Source organism: Myxocyprinus asiaticus, chromosome 1 (genome assembly GCF_019703515.2).
Source record: "Myxocyprinus asiaticus isolate MX2 ecotype Aquarium Trade chromosome 1, UBuf_Myxa_2, whole genome shotgun sequence".
Lineage (NCBI taxonomy): Eukaryota > Metazoa > Chordata > Actinopteri > Cypriniformes > Catostomidae > Myxocyprinus > Myxocyprinus asiaticus.
In genome coordinates this window covers 7,243,960-7,270,332 of record NC_059344.1, presented here as the reverse complement: position 1 = coordinate 7,270,332, position 26,373 = coordinate 7,243,960, and the positions used below count along the sequence as shown (strand labels likewise).

The 26,373-nt window shown below is 37.8% G+C and overlaps 1 protein-coding gene across 5 annotated transcripts in view; it reads left to right on the top strand.

The window, feature by feature from the left end:
- Window positions 1-23,884, top strand: part of LOC127448734 (rho guanine nucleotide exchange factor 11-like) — a 137,411-nt gene extending 113,527 nt beyond the window's left edge. For 2 of the 5 annotated variants that reach the window (XM_051711520.1, XM_051711553.1), the window contains 9 exons: window positions 970-1,051; window positions 7,297-7,374; window positions 7,468-7,502; window positions 7,840-8,007; window positions 9,509-9,724; window positions 10,568-10,639; window positions 20,499-20,818; window positions 20,958-21,093; window positions 22,268-23,884. In XM_051711520.1, the coding sequence (XP_051567480.1) occupies window positions 970-1,051; window positions 7,297-7,374; window positions 7,468-7,502; window positions 7,840-8,007; window positions 9,509-9,724; window positions 10,568-10,639; window positions 20,499-20,818; window positions 20,958-21,093; window positions 22,268-22,326 (1,166 nt within the window). In that variant the 3' untranslated portion in view covers window positions 22,327-23,884. Of the gene's footprint in view, window positions 1-969; window positions 1,052-7,296; window positions 7,375-7,467; window positions 7,503-7,839; window positions 8,008-9,508; window positions 9,725-10,320; window positions 10,640-20,498; window positions 20,819-20,957; window positions 21,094-22,267 lie in introns of those variants that run through there. The other 3 variants (XM_051711528.1, XM_051711539.1, XR_007898581.1) reach the window with 3 other exon arrangements.
- Window positions 23,885-26,373: the final 2,489 nt, after the last annotated feature.

Below are 26,373 nucleotides of genomic sequence, written 5' to 3'. Positions count from 1 at the left end.
GGTCCATACAAATGTATTTTTTATTTGAAGCCTTTTCCACAGCAAAACTTTGTATGTGCTTTTTATAAATACACCTTTACCCAGAAGAAGACTCTTCATGCTATGTTGAATAAAACACATCTGTGGTTAAAATTGGGGAGACCAGGTCTTGTTGTCACACTTTGTACTCTAGCGAATATTTCGAAAGAGAGGTTTATTTTTGAAAATCAATTTCTGCAAAGCCAGGTACGTTTAAGTCTTGGCTATAAAAAAGCAATTAAACATTTTCACCGTTATTGCCAATGGAGAAGTAAAAACAAAAGGCTGATAAACGCTTGTTGTCACTATGTGGAGAAAGTTGTGGCAATGGAACATATGATTAAACCAGTGACCTAGGTTTCATGTGAACATTGGGGGGTGATAAATTCCCCAATCACCCCACCATAAACAAAACCAGCTACTAACAAAATCTATATTTTTAAATCTAATCCTGCATGATACAGCATGCAATTGGCTTTTCAGCATCATTGAAAAAAATAAAACAATTATGAGGCACAAAATAATTCATGAAACAACAAAAATGGGGGAAAAATATCAAAACATTGTTTGCCATGAAACAAATATGACAACGTGCCCCGACCTGCTTTGTCCTAACCACATATAAACCTTTCAGTAAAAATCTGCCCACAGTTAACCTTTCTTTAATGGATGTCCATGTGTTTTGAGTATATTACTGTGGAGGGTAGAATTTGCAAAAAGAATTCTAATTTAAATGGGTTTTGAACTAGGAGTTTGAAATTATCATACAAAACTTCTGCAAAAGAAAACACATTTATGTGACTGGTCTTTTGTCTCTAAATGTTATCGGTAGTGAGATATAGCCTTTGTGAAAAGTTCTGCATGTCATAACTAGCTACTGAGAGAAGATCTGTACAAACTTTAGTTTATTAACTTGTCAGTTTATTATTATTGTCTGTTTTACTTCTACAGATAATAAGGCGCTTTACGTGATCAGCACATCAGAGAGACAGATCTATGAGCTGGTGGCCGGGACATCCTCAGAGAAGAACAAGTGAGTCAATCTCAGCTGATCCCTCACTGGCTTGAGTTTGAATGAGAGCAAGTGCAGCCTGTCAATACAGCATTTTTTCATTCAGTCAGTAAATATTATCAACAAAATATACAAAATTTTAGTACTTGGACAATTTTACTTGTTTTGAAATGTGTCTGAATGCAATTCATAATGCAATGCAAGAACGTTTTGTATTTTTAACCTTGCTGCAAGGAGCGCTCTAGCGGGCATTAGGTTAAGCTGTCTTCTATGGTCATTTCTCTCTTTCAGGTCAACTTTTAGGTCATGGCGAAGCAACAGTTTGATGAGAATCTTGATAAACAAGTTGGTTAGAGTGATTAATACTGTCAAGTTTGTATCTAGTTACCAGAATAATAATACATCCTGTTTAAAGCTGCACTACGTAAGATTTTTGTGGTTAAAATGAACAAAGTCGATAATTGATGAAGTACGGTGCTGTGAAAAAGTATTTACCTGATTTCTTCTGTTTTTGTGTATATTTCATTCTAAATTGTTTCAAAAATTAAAACAAAATCTAACTTAAAACAAAGGCAGTCTGAGTAAACACAAAATACTGTTTTTAAATGATAATGTTATTTATTGAAGCAAAAATGTTATCCAAGACCAACTGGGCCTTTGTGAAAAAATATTTGCCCTTAGTTACTAAATCCCCAAATCTATGAAACTGCATTCATAATGGGGTTCAGCTGGACTAGACACAACCAAGTCTGATTACTGCCAGCCCTGTTCAATCAAATCAACACCTAAATATAACTTTTTCAGCAGCATGAAGTTGGCTAAAAGGTGTCACCCAGTAGTACACTATGCCAAGGTTGAAAGAAATTCCAGAAATGATGAGGAAAAAGGTGATTGAAATCAGTGGCATAGCCAAGTGTGGGTCACCCGGACCCACCCAGAATATTAGAGAATATTCTTTTTACTTCAAAATATATATTTATAAAATAGTTAAGAAATGCATAAATTCTGCTTTCTGAAAGTGTGAAAGAACTGTTTGAATGTGCCACCTTTCTGTTGCTAAGGAAAAAAACAAAAAAAACAATTGGGGCAATAATTTGGCCCATCCATTTTTATTGAGGCCCACCCAAAAGTAATTTCTTGGCTAAACCCTTGATTGAAATACATCAGTCTGGGAAGGGTTACAAAGCAATTTCAAAGGCTCTGGCTCTGGACTCCAAAGAACACAGTGAGAGCCATTATCTCCAAATGGAGAAAACTTGCCACAGTAGTGAACCTTCCCAGAAGTGGCCGACCTTCCAAAATTCCTCCAAGAGCACAGCGACATCTCATCCAGGAAGTCTTAAAAAAAGCCAAGGACAACATCCAAGGAACTGCAGGCCTCTCTCGCAACAATAAGCCTTTTTCACATTTGGTTTTGGAATCTGGAAGTAAACGTTTACAGGGTAAACTTCAACAGCGGTGAATGGGAGATCACAGCAAATATTATTTTCACTTCCTATTTGCTTCAAGAGCAAAATAAAAAATCCACTATTACTTTTCAATGACTTTCCAGAAGAGGAAAGAAAATAGAGAGTGGTGGATTAAGACAGTCAGATGGGAGAAGATGCCAAATTTACAGTCACTCTCTCAGCAGCTGTAATAGACACCCCCTCGCAGATGTGGTAATTCGTTTTTTTTTTTTTTTAACTAATTCCATGGTAATATAACGCATAGCATAATTTTTATAATTTTTCACTCAATATTTTAAAAAGTGATATGAAAAAGTTTGCGAGATTTACGCTGCTAAATAAGGCGGAAACGTGTCATCACAGTCTGTGAAAAAGGTCTATAATGGTCACTCTTCATGACTCCACTGTCAGAAAGACACTGGTCAAAAATACCATCCATGGAAGACTGGCGAGGCAAAAACCACTGCTAACCCAGAAGAACATTTAAGGCTCATCTGAATTTTTCCAAAACGCACCTTGATGATCCTCAAACCTTTTGGGAGAATGTTCTGTGGACTGATGAGTCAAAAGTGGAACTGTTTGGAAGACAGGGGTCCCGTTACATCAAACACAGAATTCCACAAAAAGAACATCATACCTACAATGGTGTATAAAAATAATGGCACCCATGGTAAATATGAGCAAAGAAGGCTGTGTAAAAAAAAAAATCTGCTTTGTTTATCCTTTTGATCTTTCATTTAAAAGACAAAAAAACAAAAAGCTAACCTTTAATTGAAGTAAAATAATTGAAAGGGGGGGAATATCTAATTATTAAATATTTTTCTCCAAAACATGTTGGCCACAATTATTGGCACCCCTAGAAATTCTTATGAGTAAAATATATCTGAAGTATATTCCCATTCAATTTTTTAGTGCACCTGGGAGACAAGGAACATGAAATTGTTCAGCCATGACTTCCTTTTTCACAGGGGTGTAAATATGAGGTAACACACAGGCCAAATTCCCTTAATCATCAATCACAGTGGGTTAGACTAAAGAATATAGTTCTGATGTGCGGCAAAAGGTTGTTGAGTTTCACAAAATGGGAAGTGGCTATAAGAAAATAACCAAAGCATTAAAAATGCCCATTTCCACCATCAGGGCAATAATTAACATGTTCCAATCAACTGAAGATCTCAAGAATCGGCCTGGAACAGGACATGTGTCTATATTGTCTCCACGCACAGTGAGGAGGATAGTTCAAGTGCCCAAAGAACTCCAAGGATCACAGCTGGAGAATTGCAGAAATTAGATGGGTCTTGGAGTCAGAAAGTCAAAAAAAAAAAAAAAAAAAAAAATATCAGACATCACCTACATCACAAGTTGTTTGGGAGGGTTTCAAGAAAAAGCCTCTGCTGTCATCCAACAACAAACTCAAGTATCTTCAGTTTGCCAGACACTACTGAAACTTCAAATGCGACCGGGTTCTATGGCCAGATGAAACAAAAAAAGAGCTTTTGGGCAGCAAACACCAGAGATTGGTTTGGCACACACAGAGATGTAGTAGTACCCAATGCCCACGGTTAAATGTGGTGCTGGATCTTTAATTTTGTGGGGCTGTTTTTATGCCAGAGGTCCTGGACGTCTTGTTCAGATACATGGCATAACGGACTCTATCAAATACCAACAAATAAAAAATCAAAACCTGGCTGCCTCTGCCAGAAAGCTTACAATGGGCTTTGATTGGATCTTCCAGCAGGACAGTGATCCAAAACAAACATCAAAATCAACACAAAAATGGTTCACTGACCACAAAATCAATGTTCTGCCATGGCCATCCCAGTCCGCTGACCTGAACCCCATTGCAAATTTGTGGGGTGAACTGAAGAGGAGAGTCCACCAACATGGACCTCTGAATTTGAAGGATCTGAAAAAATTCTGTATGGAGGAATGGTCTCAGATCACTTGCCAGGTGTTCTCCAACCTCATTAGGCATTATAAGAGAAGACTCGGAGCTGTTATTTTGGCAAAGAGAGGTTGCAAAAAGTATTGAATTAAAGGGTGACAAAAATTATGGCCAATGCATTTTGGAGAAAAATATGTATTTAACAATGTTAGAATGATATTTCCCATTTAAATTGTTTTACTTCAATTAAAGATTAGATTTTTGTGATTTAAATTTTTTTTTTGTGATTTTTTGTAATTTTTTTTTTTTTATGAAAGATCAAAAGGATAAACAATACAGATTTTTTCACAGCCTTCTTTGCCCGAGGGTGACAATATTTTTGGCCACAACTGTACGGTCAAGCATGGTGGTGGTAGTGTGATGGTGTGGGGATGCTTTGCTGGGCCAGGGCGACTTGCAATAATTGAGGGAAACATTAATTCTGCTCTCTACCAGAATATCATGAAGTAAAACGTCTGGTCATCAATCCGTGAGTTGAAGCTCAAGCGCAAACTGAATTATGCAGCAAGACAATGATCCAAATTACAGGAGAAAGTCCATCTCTGAATGGCTCAAAAGTAGCAAAATTAAAGTTTTGGAGTGGCTTAGTCAAAGTCCTGACTTGAACCCGATTGAGATGCTGTGGCAGGACCTTAAAATGGGCACTTCATGCTTGAAAACCCTCCATTGTGGCTGAACTTAAGCAGTTCTGCAAAGAAAAGTTTGCCAAAATTCCACCACAGTGTTGTGAAAGACTGATCTCCAGTTATCAGAAGTATTTGGTTGCAGTTGTTGCTGCTAAAGGTGGCACAAACAGCTATTAAGTTTAAGGGGGCAGTTAGTTTTTCACATGGGTGATATAGGTGTTGGAAAACTTTTTTGCTTCAATTAAAAATATATATATTTGAAAACTGTATTTTGTGTTTATTCAGATTGCCTTTTTTTTAAATGTTATATCTTGTTTCAAGATCTAAAACAATTTAGTACATATGAAAAATACACAAAAATAGAAGAAATCTGGAAGGGGCAAATATTTTTTCAAAGCACTGTACATTAAAAATCTGTGTTCAAAACCCTGTCCTTGCCTTACCTCGATTCACTACGGTAAGTCTTCTATAATGATTTACATTTTGAGCTGCTGGGTCGGATTTGGCATGAAATCGCAGGCTTACATCATTCGCCCTTGCGTGTTTGCGTCATGTCCGTCAGCACAGAAAATAATTGCTTGATTCAGATGTGTGGTTGATGTGGTAGCTACTGCTGGAGGGATATTGTGTTTACCGATCGCAAATTGTTTAATTTGGTTCGTTTTCCGGTGAAATTACCGTAACATGTTAACTAATATTCATGACATCTGAGTGTTTTATAACATTGCTGCAGTTTTAAGGTTCCTTAAGTGTGTGTGTTTGTATATGGGTGTGGTTGTGGGTGTGTGTGTGAGAGTGTGTTAGCATTTACTGCTTTTTTTTCTCATTTCTTTTACCCTGTTTGCAGAAATGTACAAGTTGTTGTATCACGTTCTATTGACCTTTTAGCTGGTAGTCTGTGTAAACAGAGTGGACAATTAAACATTTCATCTAAAATTCGCTTTAGGTGCAGTTCAAGGTAATACTAGGTAGTTTCCCATGGATGTATACTTAACAAAAGTGTTTAATATACTGATTCCATAGCCCAGTAATGGACATATTAATTTGTTTACCCTGTAACCATTTCTCTATTGTAACTTATGGTTTGGGCGATAGAACGATGTAATCGGATATCGACGATATCTGACAAATATCCTCCTGATGCTAATTGCAAAACTCATTGACAGACGATGATCTAAAATATCGGGAAATTACAAAACCATAGAGCTGGAAAGTCACCAAATATATTAAATAGTAGCACAGGTTGTTAAATTAGCACCTGCCAAATGTGGGTAGCCTACAGTATATCATGTGCATGGCAGGTAATTTTACTCATCTACCTGCCACTGTGGTGGGCTAATTGTATGACGTCTTGGAATGACACAAGACAAGAAATACTGATAGAGACAGACGGGCGCTAGAAGAAACACCCTTCATTATATTGTAAAGAAAAGATGAAAGAAAAGTTGTTTAAGTGCGTGTCTTATTTGCTGTTTGTTCAGAGATGTGCAGCGTGAGCGTGTCTCCTGGAATACGCTCATGAGGAGTTCTCACTCCTTTTCTTTTTCAGTCGTCTCAAAACTGTTTGTAAGAATAGTGTTGTATATGAGAATGCTGCAAATGACCACTCAATATCTCAGAAGGTGCTCAAAGTTTAGTTTGTGGGGCAGTCTTGTAAATTTTGTGAGGGGGGGGGGGCTTACTCTTTAACACTTTGAAAACCCCTGTCGTTGATGGATACTTGTGTGACAGCATATAGAAGGGTGGTTATATACGATTCTTTTACCACTTTATTTTAATTGTTTTTTTTGTTTCATTTGAAGTGCAATTTGAATTTAGAAATTATTTGTTTTTTTTTCTTCTTTCAATAGATTAATTTTTAAAGCAAAATCAATAAATATTAAAGAATATTCCCCAATCCGGCCTGTTGCGTTGTAATTGGACATCGTAATATTTTTTATACTAATATTATGAACATATTTCTTGCATTTTGCCTAGCCCTAATTCCAAAGAAACGATTAAGGACACTGTTTATTATTGTAACTGTTGTATTGCATATTTCTGCTTATTATCTTAGTTTAATAAAGTATATCTCATCCCCATCATTATTTTATCTTCTTTTTGTGTTTTTAGTTTACATTCAAATTGGCTTACTTATGTAGAATATGTTTCTGGATTAGAGGGTGATGACTTATGTAACAGCTGAAATAATTCCAAGGTGTTGTAATGCTTTGCTTTCTCAGTCTTTGTTGTTTTACTGTTGTGCAGTTGGAAAGACCTGCTTGAAAAGACTATCGCTTCAGCCACTCAAGGGGCAGGCGAAGCCAAACAAGGATCGTCTGTGCCGTAAGTCAGCACATGATTAGGACATATTTTTCAAAACCGTTAACATCATTACATTCTGTCTGATGCAATTGTCATCTTTTCGCTCTGTTTTAGGTCATCAGGTGTGCGTTCATCTGCCAATCAATTACGTAAGACCACTAGTGCAATTATGTCTCATTTGTGGGCTAGGGTGTCACATGTTTACTCAAGCCACAATCACACTGCACCTTGTTCTCATTTCACTTCCAAGTAAAGATTACAAGTCAACATGAAATTTGGATCCTTTTTACTTTCTTAACAAGTGTCTTTGGTCTTATTGTGCGTGGTAAAACTTTTATAACATTCTCTGCCTGCACCACATTATTTCATGCAGAATGTTCTTTTTCACTCAGAAATGCATCACATTATGGTCAAATGTGTCGTGAATTTCATTTCATGTTCCTTTAGTATTAAAAGAATGCAACATGTTTCCAAATCTTTCGATAGATATATCACTGTCAGAGGAGTCTGTGCATCTGGAGAAGGACTCTGCTAGTGTTGATGAATGTGCTCTCACACCAACCACACCGGCAGATGTGTCTGAAGTATGTCATCAGGACAGGGATGTCTGCCTTAAAGCAAAAGCTGGTGTTGCAGAAGCTGCTCTTCAAGACGGTGAGGGATTGCTTGTGTTGAGTGTGTTTGTGTTTGTAAGTTTTCACCATTAATGGGAGGTAACAAACATCTAGCCCAGGGGTCGGCAACTTTTTTGACATGGAGTGCCATTTTTTATTTTCCTGGTCAATGGCTGTGTCGTGAAAATGTTTCTATTTTGCATTTTTCTAATTTAATCATTTATTTTTCATTTCAAATGATATTATCAGCATAACAGTTTGTAAACATTTTTGCAAAACCCGATGATTATGATATAATCATGATCCTGCATGTGAATTTTCACAAAGCATCTTTTGAAAGTTCTTTAATGAAAGAACACCTGTCCTTTTGTACAAAATGAGTTAACAGTTTTTCACAGATTTTCTTATTTGATTACTGATCACGAAATTGTGCGGAATCTTAAATATTTCTTATATTATGAATGTATATTTTTCAAAATCACACAGAGGGGTAATCATAGCACACAAGCAACAGCGAAAGAGGAGCAGCCTATTTTATTTATATTAAGTTTTCGCACCTGCATTCCAATCTACATCTTAATGTAATCCTTCCTCATGATCACGCAGCATGTTTTCATCAGCTGAATGGGAGGATAAACACTATTAAAGTGTGACGAGACTCATGCTTCGCGTGCAAGACATTCGCGCATCCAAAGCCGATCAACTATTTAGCCCTTTTCGGTGAATCGCACCTGCAAAATCCTAAAACATTATTTCCTGGTTTAATTTAGATTTTGAATAGACTCAGATTTTTGAACCCCACAATGTGGGTTTATTTTCTCTTTTATCGTTTAATGTAATTCTGAGTGTGAGCATGGTTTACGGAGGGTGTGTACCTGTATACTGGGTTAGAAATCTCAAGGATTAATAGTGGTGTTTTCCTTATTAAATCACGTGTTGTTCTGAAAGCAAAAAGAAACAAATGAAACATAGAATGTATGCTGTTATCCGCGCAACCTGACCGAAGCAAAGTGGGCACGTTTACTTGCGTGATTAACCTCTGCCGGCTCGTGATGCGTGAATGGCTTGCATGCGTTGCACGAGTCTGTTGGGTATACTGCAGTCTCGCCACATTTTTACTTTTTGTTTAGTCTCCCATTCAGCTCATGAAAACACGCTGCATGATCCTGAGGAAGGATTACATCAAGATGTAGATTGGAATGCAGGTGCGAATTGATATAAATAAAATAGTCTACTCCTCTCTCACTGTTGCTGGCGTGCCAGTGATTACCCCTCCGTGTGCCAATGCTGGCACACATGACATAGGTTGCAGACCCCTGGTCTAGCCACTTAACAGTTTTTTACGGTTTTATCACTCTTTTTTCTGTTACAAAGTTTTTATTTAATTTATTTATTTTCCAGAAATAGTCACTGGAGCAAATGTGTAAAAACCTGTGGAGCCTTGGCTCCTAAAACTGCGTAAAGCCAGCCAGTCAGATTGAAGTTTGCATTTTACAAAAACTTCTCTCACTTTTCTCACTCCTTTATTCTTATTTTCTCAGTGGAGACCCTCAGACAGCTGATCTTCAGGGGTCTTGAGGATGGATGGAATCAAGATTCAGACGACACACCCACAAATGAAACGGCCAATGAAAGAAGTCCTTTTGCAGACAGAGTGGGGCCAGAGGTTTCTGAACCTGCCCCTAGTGAGAGACCCAACCAGTGGGTGGAGGAACATGTTGAGGTGTTGCAACCTACTGTTCAGGTTGTGAGGAAAGGTAAAAACTCATTGATGGTGTTAAGCAACATCGAGACCATTTCACAATATTAAATGTTTATCAGTAGGAATGTATGACATATCGGTGACCGTATTGGCATTGGCCAGTGTTATCATGTTTTTTTTAAGTCAGAATGAGCAAATGTTGGAAATGGATAAATAAGAAATTTATATTTTGCATAAAGAAAATGAAGATTTTAGGACCATTAAGGTTTTTTGCATTGTGACATTATTTTTGTGGCAAGCACATCCCTTCCCCCCCCCCCCCCCCCAAAAAAAAATCATATTACTGTAATGCGTCCAGATGGTTTTACTTTAGAGGGTTTTTTGGGGGGGTGATTCCCATTATTCTAGATAGTGGTTTCCATTAGATTGTCATTACTGTATTTTTATACAGTATTACAGTACACATTTCTGTAATATAATAATTTTGGTGGTTAACTTAAGGGGATCTTAAGGGTTGCATCTTCTCAGATATTGTTGCTGTAAAATTCTTCAAATTGTACTTATTTGAACTTTTTTAATTCTCAAACAAATTGAACTTTTTATCTATATTTTTCCCTCTGTCTCTCTTTCTCTCTCTCTGCATGTGCTTAGAGCTCTCTGTGATGAAGCTTATGTGATTTTAACACTTTTTCCATCTCTCTTTGCTACTTTTTCACCACAAACAATACACTCGCTCTTACACACTCACACGTGTACTGGTGCTATGGCTTTCTTGTATGTGTCTCTTGCTAACTAAATGCACAAACCTAAATGCACCATGTTTGCAAAAAAACATTTTACACTCATATTTGCACACTTCATTTCGACACACACACATCTACCTGTCTTTCTTACACAGTTGTGGGTGCGGGCTCTTCTATTCCTGACGACATAACTGATGATGTCACCAACCAATCCTCACTGGAGAGAGGTGGGGCTAATAAATTGTACAATACTCTGGCAAATGCATTCTGGGTCGATTTCCTCCGAACAATTGTGTCTCAAACTTCATGGCTTGCTTTCAGTCTCCATTGACTGTGTAATTCAGTCTGGTATGAGATTTAGCTTCAGTTTTGGAAACTGAATCTGAATGATACAGACAATCTTGCCAGTTGTTGAGCTTCAACAGTTAGAAATTTCTGCACCTTTGCTTTTAAAATCAGTGTACGTGTTAGAAGGGGATATAGTTTGTACATGTGAAAAGGACAGAAGTAGTCAAGGACACATAGGATGTTTTTTTTGTTTGTTTTTAGAATTTGAAGTTTGTTAGTGGTTGGCCGATATGGGTTTTTCAATAGCTGATTCCAATATCTCGAGGGCATATTGTATATAATATACAATTTAAAGGAATATTTCATCCAGAAATTATAATTGTCATCTTTTACTCATCCTTATGTCATTAGACCCGTATGATTTTTTTGTTTGTTTTTTTTTTTTTACACAAAAGGATCAATTTAGCTGAATGTTCTGGGTGCTCTCAGTCTCATCCATACTGTGAAAGTGAATAGGTACTAGGGTTGTCGAGCTTCAAAAATCGAGCTGGCTGAAACCTCTGGACACACTGGGCCTTAAAATGGGATTTAAAAAAGTGATCACACCTACTACCTTCAATTGGTGTGACTTCACAATAACATATACTGTCGGCTCCAACAGTTTTTTTATTTTTATTTTGTATTATTTTAAATGACAACTGCATTGAAAAAACAGTGTGTCAATGTAATATTGACTTTAAACAACTTTTTCCAAACAGAGCTCTTGCTTATTTGACACAACATTATGATATGCAGAAAACAGAACACAGTTACTTAAGGGAAGATGTACAGTCTGTCTATGTTTTCGCAAAATAAACCCCGACGCGAATTGGTAGGGTCTTGTATCAGCCTGAAGGAGTTTATTTTGCGATAACAACCGGATGACTGTGCATTATCCCACTTATTACATGGCTAGTAACCAAATAAATAAATACATGGACATAAAATAATGATTTGCGCTGAAATTGTGTAATTATGTGAGAAAGAAATTGCTGATTGGGAGTCGTGTGGCGCCATGCGAGGGTCGGATGTGTGAACGGCGAGCTCTGCGCAGTTTGCTAGTTTTAGTACTTTTTATGTCATAAACCGGTGAGATTCGAAACACTCTCATTCTTGACTGTTCTAGGAAGACAATATGTCAAAGAATTCAAAATCCTCAGGCTCTGGAGACATTTAAAGACACTTACATGCTCAAGCTGAAGCCCCTGAGGAGGCTGCAAGCCCGGGACTCAATTTGGACAGTGCGGTGAAAGAGATTCAGCATCAACTGTTGAACATGTCGGCAATGCTGGCAAAGGTCGTTGCTGACTTAGAGGATGTTGCTGTAATACATCGATCGATCACTGTCATGGAGACGAAATTCACTGAGATGGTTATAAGAGTGTCGGATGTTGAGAATCGGATTGATTATCTGGAGTCATCAGAGAGGGAATTATCTGCTAATCCGCTAGTGACCAAGATAGATTTAGAGCGTGTCTGGGAAAACTTGGAAGACTTAGAGAATCGTAGGTGGCGAAACAATGTCCGAATTGTTGGAATTCCTGAAGACAAAGATGATCGAGATATGGTGAAATTTCTGGATGGGCTCTTGCCAAGTCTGCTCGACATAAGCCATGAGCTGGAAATCGAGCAAGCTCACAAAGTTCTGGCTCGGAGATCCGCTGAGGGAGACAGGCCCCGATCAATTCTGGCCAAATTTCTGAGATCATCCGATAAATATCCTGTGTTACGCGAGGCGAGGAGTAAAGGAAGGCTTTCTTGGAAGAACCACAAAATTTTCTTTTTCCCAGACTTTGCAAATTCGACAAGAGAGAAACGTGATTGATTCAAGGAATGCAAGAAAATCAACGGAAGGTCGCTTTTGCACTGATGTTCCCGGCCAAATTGAGAATTGATACTAAGGATGCCGCAAAATATTTACATGCCCACAGCAAGCAATGTCCTTCATAAAGTCAGTTGAGTGAGTAGGTCATTGTGTGATGACTGAGCAAAAAAAACGCTCTTGATTCTGAGATAACCTTGGAGGAGCTTGGCGAGGTAATTAAGGCCTTGCCTAAAGGCAAGCCTCCGGGGCCAGACCAAAGGTCTGAATATTTTAGATCTTTTGCTACAGAACTGGCTCCACTTTTGCTAGAAGTTTAGACAATCATTAAAGAATGGAAAGCTTCCGCCAACCATGACACAAGCCCGGATCAGTCTGATTATTAAAAAGGACAAAGATCCAAGCAAATGTTAGAGTTACCGTCCAATTTCCCTGATACAGCTAGACAAAAAATGTTGGCTAACCGATTAAGTTATGACATCTCTTATACATATAAATCAGGTGGGGTTTATTCGGGGCCACAGCTCTTCTGATAACAATAGGCATTTCATCAATATCATGTGGTCAGTGGCGAATGATCAGACTCTGGTCACTGCCATCTCACTTGACTCCAAAAAGGCGTTTGATATGGTAGAATGAGATTATCTTTTTAAGATTTTGGAAAGGTACGGGTTCGGGAATACTTTTATTGGATGGATTAAGTTACTTTATAGACCCCCGGTAGTGGTGGTACAAACAAATGGGTTAATTTCAGATTATTTTACTCTGGATAGGGGCACCCTGCAGGGTTGCCTTCTATCCCCATTATTGTTCTGTCTTGCCCTGGAACCATTAGCAGCTATGATAAGAAAGGAAGATGATTTTCCAGAGGTGATGGCGGGAGGTATGGCGCATAAGCTTTTGCTTTACACAGATGATATTTTATTATTTGTCTCTGACCCCACTAGATCTATGCCTTGCCTCCACAGAAGCCTTTTTAAATTCTCAGGATACAGAGTCAACTGGTCTAAATCCGAAGCTTTGGCTCTGACAGTACTGCCCAGTAACGGCTTTTCAGCCAGGTGCCTTCCAGTGGCCCAAACAGGGCATTAAATATTTGGGCATTTTATTCCCAGCAAATTTGTGTGATTTGTTTAGAATTAATTTTGACCCCTTAATAAAACGTTTTTCGAGCGATGTGGGCTTCATTACATTTATCTATGTTTGGGAAAGTTAATGTTATTAAAATGAATTGTATTCCAAAATTCAACTACCTGCTGCAGTCTCTCCCTGTAGATGTCCCCCTCTCTTATTTCAAGCAATTTGATAGCATAGTGAAGTCCTTCATTTGGAATGGTTTTGGAAGATTACATTTCAATGTTACATAGGCCGATTGATAAAGTTGGGCGAGGCCTACCCAAGATTTTGTAATTATTATTATTATTATTATTATTATTATTATTATTATTATATTTGCTTGTTTAATGGTCATCAGCTTTTATGATAAAAAAACAAATTAACAAAGACCTGAAAAGTGTTTTTGCAGAGGATTTCAGGTAACATGGACTAGGTAAAACCATTCTTTTCTTTTTTTTGTAATTAACTTTATTAAATCTTACAATAATAAAGCAAAAACATATATACAAAACAACATTTAAACCCCACAGCCACCCCTCCCAATCCCCAACCCCACCCCCAAACAAACATTCCCATGGTCACATGAGTTGATATACAGAAAAGAAAAGCAAACAAACACACACACACACAAAGCATATATAATAGTCATACTCAACCAAAATTACACTACTCCACGCCCTACCCCGCCCTCCAAAAACTCCAAATACTTTTTGGATACATTTCCAGACAAACAAATCTGAGTTACCCCGACTGCCCAATGACACCTCTTCAAAATCTGCCACCCTCCCCATCTCCGTGCACCACTCTGAAGTGGGGGCGCACCAGCTGACCTCCAACCCCTCAAAATAATCTGCCTGCCAATCATCACACAGGTCAGAACCCAATTCTCTTTGTGAGTATTCCCCACATCTGTGACCGCCCCATCGCCCAAAACACAAAGTCTGTGGCAAAACGAAACCCGAGTGCTCACCACGTCACACACAAAATTCTGAAACTTCATCCAGAATTTCTACATCTCAATACACCACCAGAAAACATGGGCCATGTCTCCATCCTCCGATTGGCATCACCAGCAGGTGGGTGTGTCTTTAAGACCAAGCCTATACAATCTAGTGGGGGTCCAATAAAATCTATGTAAAATCTAAAAAAGGTGCATAAATGTTAGCCAAAATCAGCCTTTGCCCCTAAATTTCTGCCAAAAAAACAATGACTCTCCCTAATTTATCTTTACTCTGTTTGAGACATTTGAATTGTAGATGCTTACTTATCAATGCAATGACTCCCCTGCTCTTACGTGAGCCAGCACTAAAGAAAACATGTCCACCCCATATCTTCCCAAATTTTTCAGCTTCCTGCGGGGAAAGATGCTTTTCTTGAAGAAACACAATATCATATTTCTTACATTTAAAAAATAAATAACCTTCTTTTTACGGAGTGCCCCAACCCATTCACATTCCATGTGGAGAGAGACAATCCTCTCATATTGACATTTTGACATATTAGAAGATAGATTAGTGTGTCAAAAATAAGATTATAAAGACCACATTCCAACATTAGTTCAACAATCAAATCCCGAACTTCCCCCAAAACCAAACAAACAGAAAAAAGAAAAACATGCGCATTAACCCCACACACGACAGCGCCAACCAGCATCCATACCTCTAAACTCAAACAGTCCATGGATGCCTACGAGAGTCCCCGTGACAACTTTGCTGTCGGATTGCTCAAGTCCGGCGTTTCTATACAAATTTTGTGAGACAGAATTACATAACAGAAAATAATCTATAAAACAAACCCCAGCCAATAAGTGGAATAAACACAAAGAATTTGTAGATTCATTCACAAAACTGTCCCGATGGTGTGTTCCTCCACAAAACAAACTCCAGACTCCAGCGGAACCAGCAAAAAAAACAAAACGTTCAGTTTCCTTGGACAGTCAAACGAATGTTCAGTGAGCCAGCTGTTTGAGTGCAGCAGATGATTTAATCCTTCCAATGTCCTGCAAAAATACTCCACAAAACTCCAAGCAAATCGGCGGCACAAGCACAAAGAACGAGCAGCTTTATCCACAACTGTCCCGAAGGAGTGTTATTCCACAAAATAAACTCCAGCCGCTAGGCGGAACAGCACAAAAAGAAACGAAACCGGCGCCCAGTTTCCTCGGACGGTCAAGTGTATGTTCAGCGAGACAAGCTCACTTGGAGGCAACGTGAGAAACACACCATGACTTCCTCAGTCCATTGATTTTATGAAAGACATCGCTTGTGGGCATGGAAATATTTTGCGGCCATCCTTAGTATCTATTCTCAATTTGGCCAGAAACCTCAGTGCAAAAGCGATCCTCCGTCAATGCAAGAGATTCTTGGAGTGTTTCTACACAAAACAAACTCCAGTTGCTAGGCAGAATCAGCACAAAAAGAAACAAAATGGCGCCCAGTTTCCTCAGATAGTCGTGTATGTTTAGCGAGACAAGCTCACTTGGGGGTCACGTAAGAAACGCCAAATGGCTTACTCACCCCATTGTCTCTATGAAAGACAATGCTTGCTGTGGGCATGTAAATATTTTGCGGCCATCCTTAGTATCTATTCTCAGTTTGGCCGGAAACATCAGTGCAAAAGCGTTCTTCCATTGATGTAAGAGTTTCTTGCATTCCTTGAATTGATCATGTTTCTGTCTTATCGAATTCGCAAAGTCTGGGAACAAGAAAATGCTGTGGTTTTTCCAAGAAAGCCTTCCTTTACTCCTCACCTTGCGTAACAAGATCTTTATCAGATGATCTCAGAAATTTGGCCAGAATTGATCGGGGCCTGTCTCCCTCAGCGGATCTGCGAGTCTGTTTTGAGCAGACTCGGGAAGAGCTCGTCTAGGAATTTCACCATATCTTGGTCTTCCTCATGCTCTGGAATTCCAACAATTCGGACGTTGTTTCGTCAATTACGATTCTCCAAATCCTCCAGTTTTTCATAAACGCATTCCAAGTCTATCTTGATCGCTAGTGGATTAGCAGCTAATTCCCTCTCCGATGACTCCAGATAATCAATCTTTTTTTTGACATCCCCCAATCTTGTAACCAACTCAGAGAACTTAATCTCTATGGCAGTGATCGATTGACGTATTACAGCAAGATCCTCCAAGTCTGCAACGACCTTCGCCAGCATTGCCAACATGCTCGACAGTTGACGCTGAATCTCTCCCACCACACCATCCAAACCGAGTCCCGGTCTGCAGCCTTGTCAGGTGTATAAGCTTGAGCACGTTAGTGGTTTTTAATGTCTCCAGAGCCCGAGGATTTTGAATTCTTTGACATGTTGACTTCTTAGAACAGCTATGTAGCAGGGTGTATCGAATCTCACTGGTTTATGATACAAAAAGAATTAAAAACTAGCAAGTGCGCAGAGTTCGTCGTCCACACCTCCGACCCTCGCATGGTGCCACGCGACTCCCCGATTTGGTTTTATTATTATGCATTTGGGCTCAGACATTTGGCTCATTGGTCGCTTCCACCTGAGAGAGCCCCTCCCTGGTTTTGTATTGAACAGGAAGTTCTTTCCCCTATTTTGCCATTGCAAAGCCTTTCTATTAAACTAACCGGAGAGGTCACACCCCGTTATCTCACATTTGAACACAGTATGGACAAAGGTGTTCAGAGTATTTAATTTGGACATTTTATTTAAATGTTGCCTCGCATAGGGCTGAACCCAAAACTACGTATTAATAAGTACCCTTTCTGCTGGTCAGAGTGGATTGTGAGGGAGGTTAATACGCTTGGTGACATATGAGAGTGGAGTGTTGAGATCTTTTGAAAATATGGTTCAACATTTTAGGATTCCCAGATCTCAGTTCTTTAGGTATTTATAGCTGCACCACCTGCTCTGTACTATATTTGGAAGTAGCATACACCCCCCTAAAGTGGCAGATACAGATGGGAGTGGTGATTACTGCTTTTGGAAAAGTTCATGAGGCATCAGTGTATTACTCCCTGCTAATTCAGAGTCTGGGGGACGGAGCTTTAACTTCTATCAAAAGATTATGGGAGAAAGATTTAAACTTGGTATTGGAAGAGGGATTGTGGGCTAGGATTTTAAAAAACGTCAAGTCTGCATCTAAAGATGCAAGGGTGCACCTTATGCAATTCAAGATTTTACATAGATTCTATTGGACACCCCTCTAGATTGTATAGGCTTGGTCTTAAAGACACATCCACCTGCTGGCAATGCCAATCAGAAGATGGAGACACAACCCATGTCTTTTGGTTGTGTGTTAAGATCCAAGAGTTTTGGTTGAAGGTTCAGAGTTTTATGTGTAATGTATTGGGCACTCAAATTTCATTTTGCCCCAGACTCTGTGTTTTGGGCGAAGGGGCAGACATCGATGTGGAGAATAGGCACTTAAAGAGTTGGGTCCTAACCAGAGTCATGATCGCCAGACAAATAGTTTTAAGGGGATGGAAGTCAGCTGGAGTGCCCCCATTTCAGGAGTGGTGCTCGGAGATGGGGAGGGTGGCGGCTTTTGAGGAAGGGTCATCTAGAAGACTGGGGAATTTGGACTTGTTTTTGGGGAAATGAGGAAAATATCTGCCGTTTTTGGAGGGCTTTCGGGGAGGGCCAGTGGAGAGAGAGTGGTTAATGTGTGTGATTATTATATTGTTTTTTGTTTGACTATAATCATGTGTGACCACTGGGGTGTTGGTGGGGATTGGGGGGGGGGTATTAGTGGGGGTTAAGTATTGATTCTGTTTGTATATGTTTTGCTGTTTAATATATGAATCAATAAAAATAAAAAAAATTATTTCACAAAAAAAAAAAAAAAAAATAGCTGAATGGAATCCACCTCCGTTATGTTATGTTGGTTTATTTTGTAATTAATGAATGTCTGACAGCTAACAAGTCTACTTGCCAAATAAATGCACATGACATTATTGAAACGTTAAAATTATTTTATTAGCTTACTTGTAGAGATTGCACAGTGATCCGAGAAGCAGGAAAGATGGCTCGCAAATACCCGGATGAGCGGTTTGGTATGTTGATTTACGGTTGTTACAGAGAAATATCAAACCGCTAGATGATGCCATTGACCAATCAGAATCAAGTATTCCAGAGAGCCATTTAATAACTCAGAATAACACGCAAGCTGATTTTTGGCTAATAAAAGCACATCTGTACTCTACAATTTTTGTACATGACTTGTTGTGTGTCTCACTTCTAATAAAAATTACACAACTAGGAAAGACAGTTGTTAACTGAAAAAGCAATTGCGTTTGAATTTTATGTAGGCTGTCTATCTACAGTATTAAAATTGTTATCCAATTACTTTAATGCATCATTTACAAGCTCTTGCCTGACAAGATATCAACCAAAGTGTTTTATTAAATATGATTAATCCTGGATCATTTCACATGTGCGCTGCTTTCTTTCATGTCAAAGTTTCTGTTATTAGATAGTAGCAGACATTGCTCGTATTTTCGGGCTTTTCAGCCTATTTTGTCTTTTGGCTAAAAAAAAAACGAAAATGCCATTTTAGTGCCTTTTTTACATTTACATTAAGTCATTTAGCTGACACTTTTATCCAAAGCAACTTATAAATGAGTAACATTAACAATGTGTCATACAAAAGTCAACAATATCTGCAGTATCGCACTGCCAAGTTCCAGGAGTAGCTACAGTAGTATATAAGCAAGCACAGAAGAGACAGACAAGGAAAGATTTATTTTTTATTATTGTCATTAAATAATTAAATAGTAAGTGTTTATCAGAAAATTGTAAACATATACAATGTTATTTATTAATTATTGCAATAATTTCTTAAAATGTAGGGGGTTATCTGTAAAATGGGACCACTTTTATGAAATTAGTCCACTGTATGTGTGAACCAAGAGCTTTTAAATTTGAGTGTGAAAATGTTCAGGTGGCAGCCCAAAAATCCTGCAGAGCATAAGAGGTTAGAAAAAATTAGCATTTTTAATATTGTGATTGGTTATGTTGGCATTTTGGGAGGTAATGCATGCGTGACACCCTCAGCCAAAATCGAGTTGCAACAGATGCCATGGCCCTCACAAAGCCCAGATCTCAACATCGAGTCTGGGATTAAATGAAGAGACAGAAACAATTACTAAATACACAGAACTGTGGCAAGTTATCCAAGATGCTTGGAACAGCCAACAACCTTGAAAAACTGTGCGCAAGTATACCTAGGAGAACTGGTGCTGTTTTAAAGGCATAGGGTGGTCTCACCAAATATTAACTTTGTTTTTTATGTTTACTGCATTGTGTATGAAGTTGATTGATAAAAATTGTTCATGTCATGACATTTTTCTCAACTGCCTAAATCTTTTGCACAGGACAGTAAGCAATGTCATACAAGGTACACAATGTGTCCTAATACATGCATTTTCACCCACTCTTTCCTCATATAGCAAGTGGTGAAATTCAATATGTAGTGAACATGTGAACGAGACAGCCCCTGTTGCCCCTTGTTTTCTCATGTGTCTTGATGAAAGTGAATGGTGACTGAGTCTGTTACTCTGCCAATAACATCTTTTGTGTTCCACGTAAGAAAGTCATATGGGCTTAAAACAACATAAGGGTGAATAAACGATGATAGAGTTATTTTGTATATGATGTCCAAAGTCATTACTAAAGCGTCTGATGTAGATGCACCAAATATTGACTCAATGGTCTGAACAAACAGATCTGATTTCATCCCTTGCAAAAAGATCAGGTTTGAAAACCAGATTGGATTTGTGTGCAGTTTGAACAAAGCCTTAGTGCTGTCTTAGTCTTGTTAGGCTGGTGATTTATGTTGCTATGCCATCTGTTTGCAGGAAACATGTTTTATCTGGTCATGCCCAAAGACCAAGACGGTGCTCTCACAGACGAGAGCAGCACAGATACCATCAAAGACTCGGACACACCTCAGAATCAGTATCAGACTCGGAGTGTGTTCTCAACACCCTTTATTGGTGAGGAAGAACAACAAGAGGCTCCCTGCCTGTCTCAAACAGACCAATCACTGACTGAGAACCAGAATCAAGGGGTAGGGCTCGGCCAATCACACGCTAACATCCAGTGGCACGTGGTCAAGAACGTGGACGAGATCTTCCACACGATTGAGGAGCTGATGAGGAAACTTCAGCAACTTAGGGTGAAGTGCACAAACAAAAGATTACTTCCCCAACACAAAATAAATTGTATACGTGTAACTACTCGATATACAATGAAATGAAGCTACAAAGCATTCAAGATTTCACTTTTGGTGTATTTCTTCTTCCTTGTTCTTGTAGGACATTGAAGCAGACCACTACAAACTCCAGAAGAAATTAAGAAAGCCTCTTTCTGTTGATAAAGGGTCAAGTGACCTCTTCCACAAGTCTCCCACAGCAGTCGGAATACCAGCACTGGACCGTGGAGCAGGCGATGGTGAGGACAGTTCTGACTCAAATATGTGCTGTAATAAAACAAATAGTTCTGATTATAAATTCTGACTGGCAGTTAGGCAAATCAGCTGTTACTTGACAAAAATAATTATTGTGATTATTAACTACATAGTTAATATTGATATTTTAAAAGTGAATTGCCATTGCTCACTTGGGGGGTTAGTGAGTTGAATCCTGAATCCTAAGGGAAAGTTCACAGAAAAATGTAAATTCTCTCATTATTTATTCACCCTCATGCCATCCCAGAGTTGTTTGACTTTGTTTATTCTGCAGAACACAAATGAAGATTTTTAGAAGAATATCTCAGGTCCTTTATAGGCCTTCACAATGCAAGTGAATGGTGACCAGAACACTTAAGGTCCAAAAAGGACATAAAGGCAGCATAAAAGTAATCCATAAGACTCCAGTGGTTAAATCCGTGTCTTGTGAAACATTATGATAGGTGTGGGTGAGAAACAGATAAATATTTAAATCCTTTTTTCCTGTAAATCTACACTTTCACTTCCACATTCTGGTTTCAGCCACCTACTGGTTGGGGCTGGTCAAAGGTGGAGATTTATAGTAAAAAAGGACTTTAATTTTGATCTGTTTCACACCACTGGAATCATATGGATTACTTTCATGCTGCCTTTGTGCTTTTTGGACCTGAGTTGTGGTCACCATTTACTTGCATTGTGAGGACATACAGAGTTATTCTTCTAAAAAATCATAATTTTTGTTCAGCAGAAGAAAGTCATACACATCTGGGATGGCATGAGGGTGAGAAACTGATGAGAGAATTTTCATTTTTGGGTGAACTATACATTTAATAGGAGATAATTTAATGAATATTTGATGGCTAAATTTGAAACAGTGGCAGTAGACAGTAACTTACTTCAACACCCAAAAGTGTCATGAAAGTAGTCCGTGCATCATATTCCAAGACTTCTGAAGGCATATGATCACTTTGTATGATGAACAGACAGCAATTTAAGTCATTATTTACTCTATCTCTAATTATTCATCTTTCTACTGTATATAGAAAGGTAGAATTAGATGATCATGTGAGCATTAGATGTATATATGTAAGCCTACACAAAGCCCGCTCTTTTTTTTTTTGTAATTCAATATTACATAATTCAACAAATGTGATTCATTTGTTTACTTCTGTAATTTAGGCAAAGAGGGCATCTCTGCAGAACCACCTCAGCCAGAAATCCAGTCTACTGGGTTCTGACATATTACACTGGACCTATTCAAGATTCTCTCATACACAGACAAACACATGTATGCAGAGCGCACTGATGATGTAGTCCCTTCCCAGCATGCCTTGTGCCTGGAAGCACAATCCAGGTTGAGTAGTGTGTTGTTTGTGTCAATCAGAAAATCGGGACTTGAGACAGGGCAGACGACCCTTCGGCCTGCATCTAGAAAGAGACAAATTATGAAAGAAAAGATTCAAGTGGATTCTAATAACGCATTGGAGAACGTAGTTGTGAAGTGATGAACAGGAAGTGAAATAAAAGTAGAATAATGTAATGAACAATAGTGTGGCTGAAGACATGACTCTGTCTTTTGAAGGAAACCCCAGCATTTTACCTGCTGCTATACATGCTTGTCATCCATTCAGCTAATCAGGAAACTCAGAATCCAAACAGGCACCATTTTGGCTCGGACACATTGTGAGCCATATCACCCTAAGCCAAGATGGTGGCGTCGACCATGGTATGGCTTTGACAAATCCAGGTTCTTTTGCACTGGGACCCCTGTGGAAAATATGGGGTGCAAATAAGGATGTCTCACAAATATCATCATTTGTTAATATTGTGGCCAGTATTTCATAGAATAACATTAATTGAAAGAAGGAAAAAGAAAAGATGAAGGTTTTATTTTGAAGTTTTCTTTTTTTGTGCTATGGAAGAAATAAAGATTTCAACAAATGTTTGTTGTTTCTATGCACAGTGTTTCCTCCTGACAGTTCATGACTGGACTGTTTTATGAAATCTATTATCTGACATCGTCACATGACCTTCAAGCAGACATGTTGTTTTACATGTAAATACTGTGAACTTTTGTCCCTCATGGTTTACCGTAGTTCAGTCGTAGCTCTCAACAGGTGTTTAAAACACACATGAAAGTATCTGGAACTCCAAGTAGAAAAACGTAAATTTTACATTTGGAAATGCAAATATCTTTATATAAGTGTTTAGCATGTAAAGCTAACCTGCGAAAGGATGACCATTACCACACCTAAAACAAGTTTGTGTGTCTGTGTGTATATATATATATAATTGTTTTCTTAAATGTATGGATAAATACTCTGTAACTCAGGTGGAGAAAACTGATTTCTCTTTTTAGTTTTAATGCCCTTTTCCAATTTATTTATTTTATTTTTCCTTTTCTCTGGCTGTTTGTTTCCCTTTAAGCTTATGTTTTCTTTCTTCCCTCATTCATCCATTTTTCCATGTTTATTCATAACTGTCAACAACTCACCAATTTGTAGAATTATGCTGCACAATGCAATTCATACTCGTGCAAACTACTGTATGTAAACTTTTATTTTTATTGACAGTCACATGTAATATAGAGTTCACAGCCTGTTTTATATATTAATTTACTGTAAAGCTCTAATCATTTCTTTAATTTTATTTTTGTAGACAAATGGTGTGTAAATTATTTTCTCCCTATCTTTTTATGGTGAGATTATTAGATGCACTGAAAGAAAATGAAAAACTCATGTTAAAAAAAAAAAAAAAAGTATTTGTTTTGTGAAATTAAAAATATTTAAAAATATATATGTTATTGTGTATTTTAGTGGTATTTGTAGTTTAGTAAAATTGTCACTTTTCAAATTACTAACAGCCAGGCCTATTTTATTATCAAATTTCAGTGGAATTTTAACTAATAAATGAAAAGCTTCTTTGAAATTGAATATGGGCTGATGCCAAGATGATGCTTGCATTATAAAACTGGAGCATGAACTTGTACATTTTCCACAGTTTAAATATTCTTGAGCACTTTTTCAATGAGAGAGTGAAAAGCATTTAATTATTAAGCAATTCAAAAGCTTGAGGAAACATTTAATAAAGTTTGTCTGAATTGATGTTTTGATGTGAGGTAAGCAGCAAGGCTTTGCTTGTCTTTCAGTAACGTAGTGAATTTATGAAACATTTTTCAGGTTTTATTTAAGCACTTTTTCTGTGATTACATGAGAATGAAAACATTCACATTAAGCTTTAGGAACATTAAGATTGAAGCATGAAAAAAGATGTTTGTTGTAAGAACACCAATCCTGTGTAGAGAAAGTAAATAAATCAGCGACGGTATAAAGATAGACTTATAGGGTTGTGTTGTGGGTGTGGTAGGTGGTAATACCATTTATACGGTACTCCAAAAACATGGCATTACTATGGTACATGTCCAAAAAAACTTGGTGTTACCATGGTGCATGTCTAAAAAGAAATGTTTTACTATTGTGTTTTGGGACTTTATAATAACAGTAATACCATGGTATTATATCAGAATCAAAAAGATTATAGGCTGTTTGTACTCATGCAAAAGGAATTTGGCTTGAGTACAAAAGCTTCCAGTGCTCACAGAAATATGACAGACCTGAGAATTACAGAAGAATGGCATATTTATAAAATGAACATGATAATACATATTGATGGCATAGGTACAGAGAGTTCTTATTTACAGGAATGTGCCATAGAAAATATGTGTATTGAGGTATGGATCTGTACAGGAAGTTTAAATCTGAAAAAAAAAAAAAAAATAGTAATATAAAATATAAACAGTAAATTGAATAGTGCATACATGGATTTCTACAGGTAGCAGGATGTATTAATATGAATTTATACTGCATAGAATAGGCCTATTGCACTCAGTGGAGTAGCATTATCAAGAGACCATGTTGGGGAGTTTAAAGTATTCACGAAATAGATTGTCTCGTAAACAGGTACATGGTACCATCATACTATGTCCCAAAAACATGGTATGGTAAGATGCACACAAAAAAGAAGAAAAAAAAAGTTTAATACAGTATGTATAAAAGGCCATGGTATTATCATTGTACTTTTGGTACTTATATTGTGAGTTGAGGATTGTTTACAGTGGCACCAACAAGAATTTGGACACTCAAGTCACACTTAAAAAATGTCTGAATGCCATTTCAAGTGATTTCTAGAAGACGCATGAAGTCAGTTCCGCTCAAGTTTACAGGACGTTTCACTAATGTTTGACAGCCACATAGTGTACACAATACTTTTAGTACATTCAACAGTAGGGAAGACCATGACAAGTTGTCACTGTATTAAAAAATATAACATTTGAAAATCCAAAGTCCAATTATAGAACTGCTTGTTTTCTCTAGCAATGGATTTGGATGTTGGTTTCAAACACCTAGAACAAACTTACTGTGAATTCTGGGTCCATGTACTTGGTCCGTGTACTTTTGCTTCCATTCCTTTTTCTTTATTAACCCAAAAATGAAAAACTAAAAATGTGTTTTTTTTTGTTTGTTTGTTTGTTTGTTTTCTCTATTGGTTTTAACACTGATAAATAAAATAAGCAGATACAAACTAATTTCCTGTTGACTATTTCATTTTCTATTTAAAAAGGAATAAACGAGATTTGGGGGAAAGGCTCAATTTATGTTTTCCTTCAGTGTTTAAAAAATAAATTTACGCCTTGAATATTTGATACGCACATGTGAGCAGCACCGAAACGCCCCTTTCATCTGATTGGTCAACTTGCCCCGTCTTCTGTATCCTACTGCCTTCAGCTAGAATTAGAGTTGGGATCGCTCTGCAAATTTGTCTCAATTTTCATTAAATATTGTCCCGAACCACCACTAACTGTAAACTATGCATGCCATATGTATTAGAATCTTGCTGCTTGGCACATCATGGTGTTGTTGCGAGGTGCCTCTAATGGACGACGCGTGAGATATCACAAGCCACATCACTTGGCCATATGCTGACTGGGAGTTGGTCTATTATATATTATTTTTATTTTTAATAACACTGTATGATATTGTAATGACTGTAGTGCCGCGTCCCATTGATAAATGTAATTTAAAAAAGTTGCGTCACTTTGTATAAAAGCCCCATGAGTTAATACGAGTTAACATTTCAATAAATTAAAGTTCATTTATTTTTGACATTTAATAATATATTTACTAATTGTTCATCCAGGCTGAGGCAATTACGTCGGCAGCACACACTATCAGCAATCTACGGCTTGCAGAAATTAACATTGCACTTATGGAGATAGGGTGAATAGA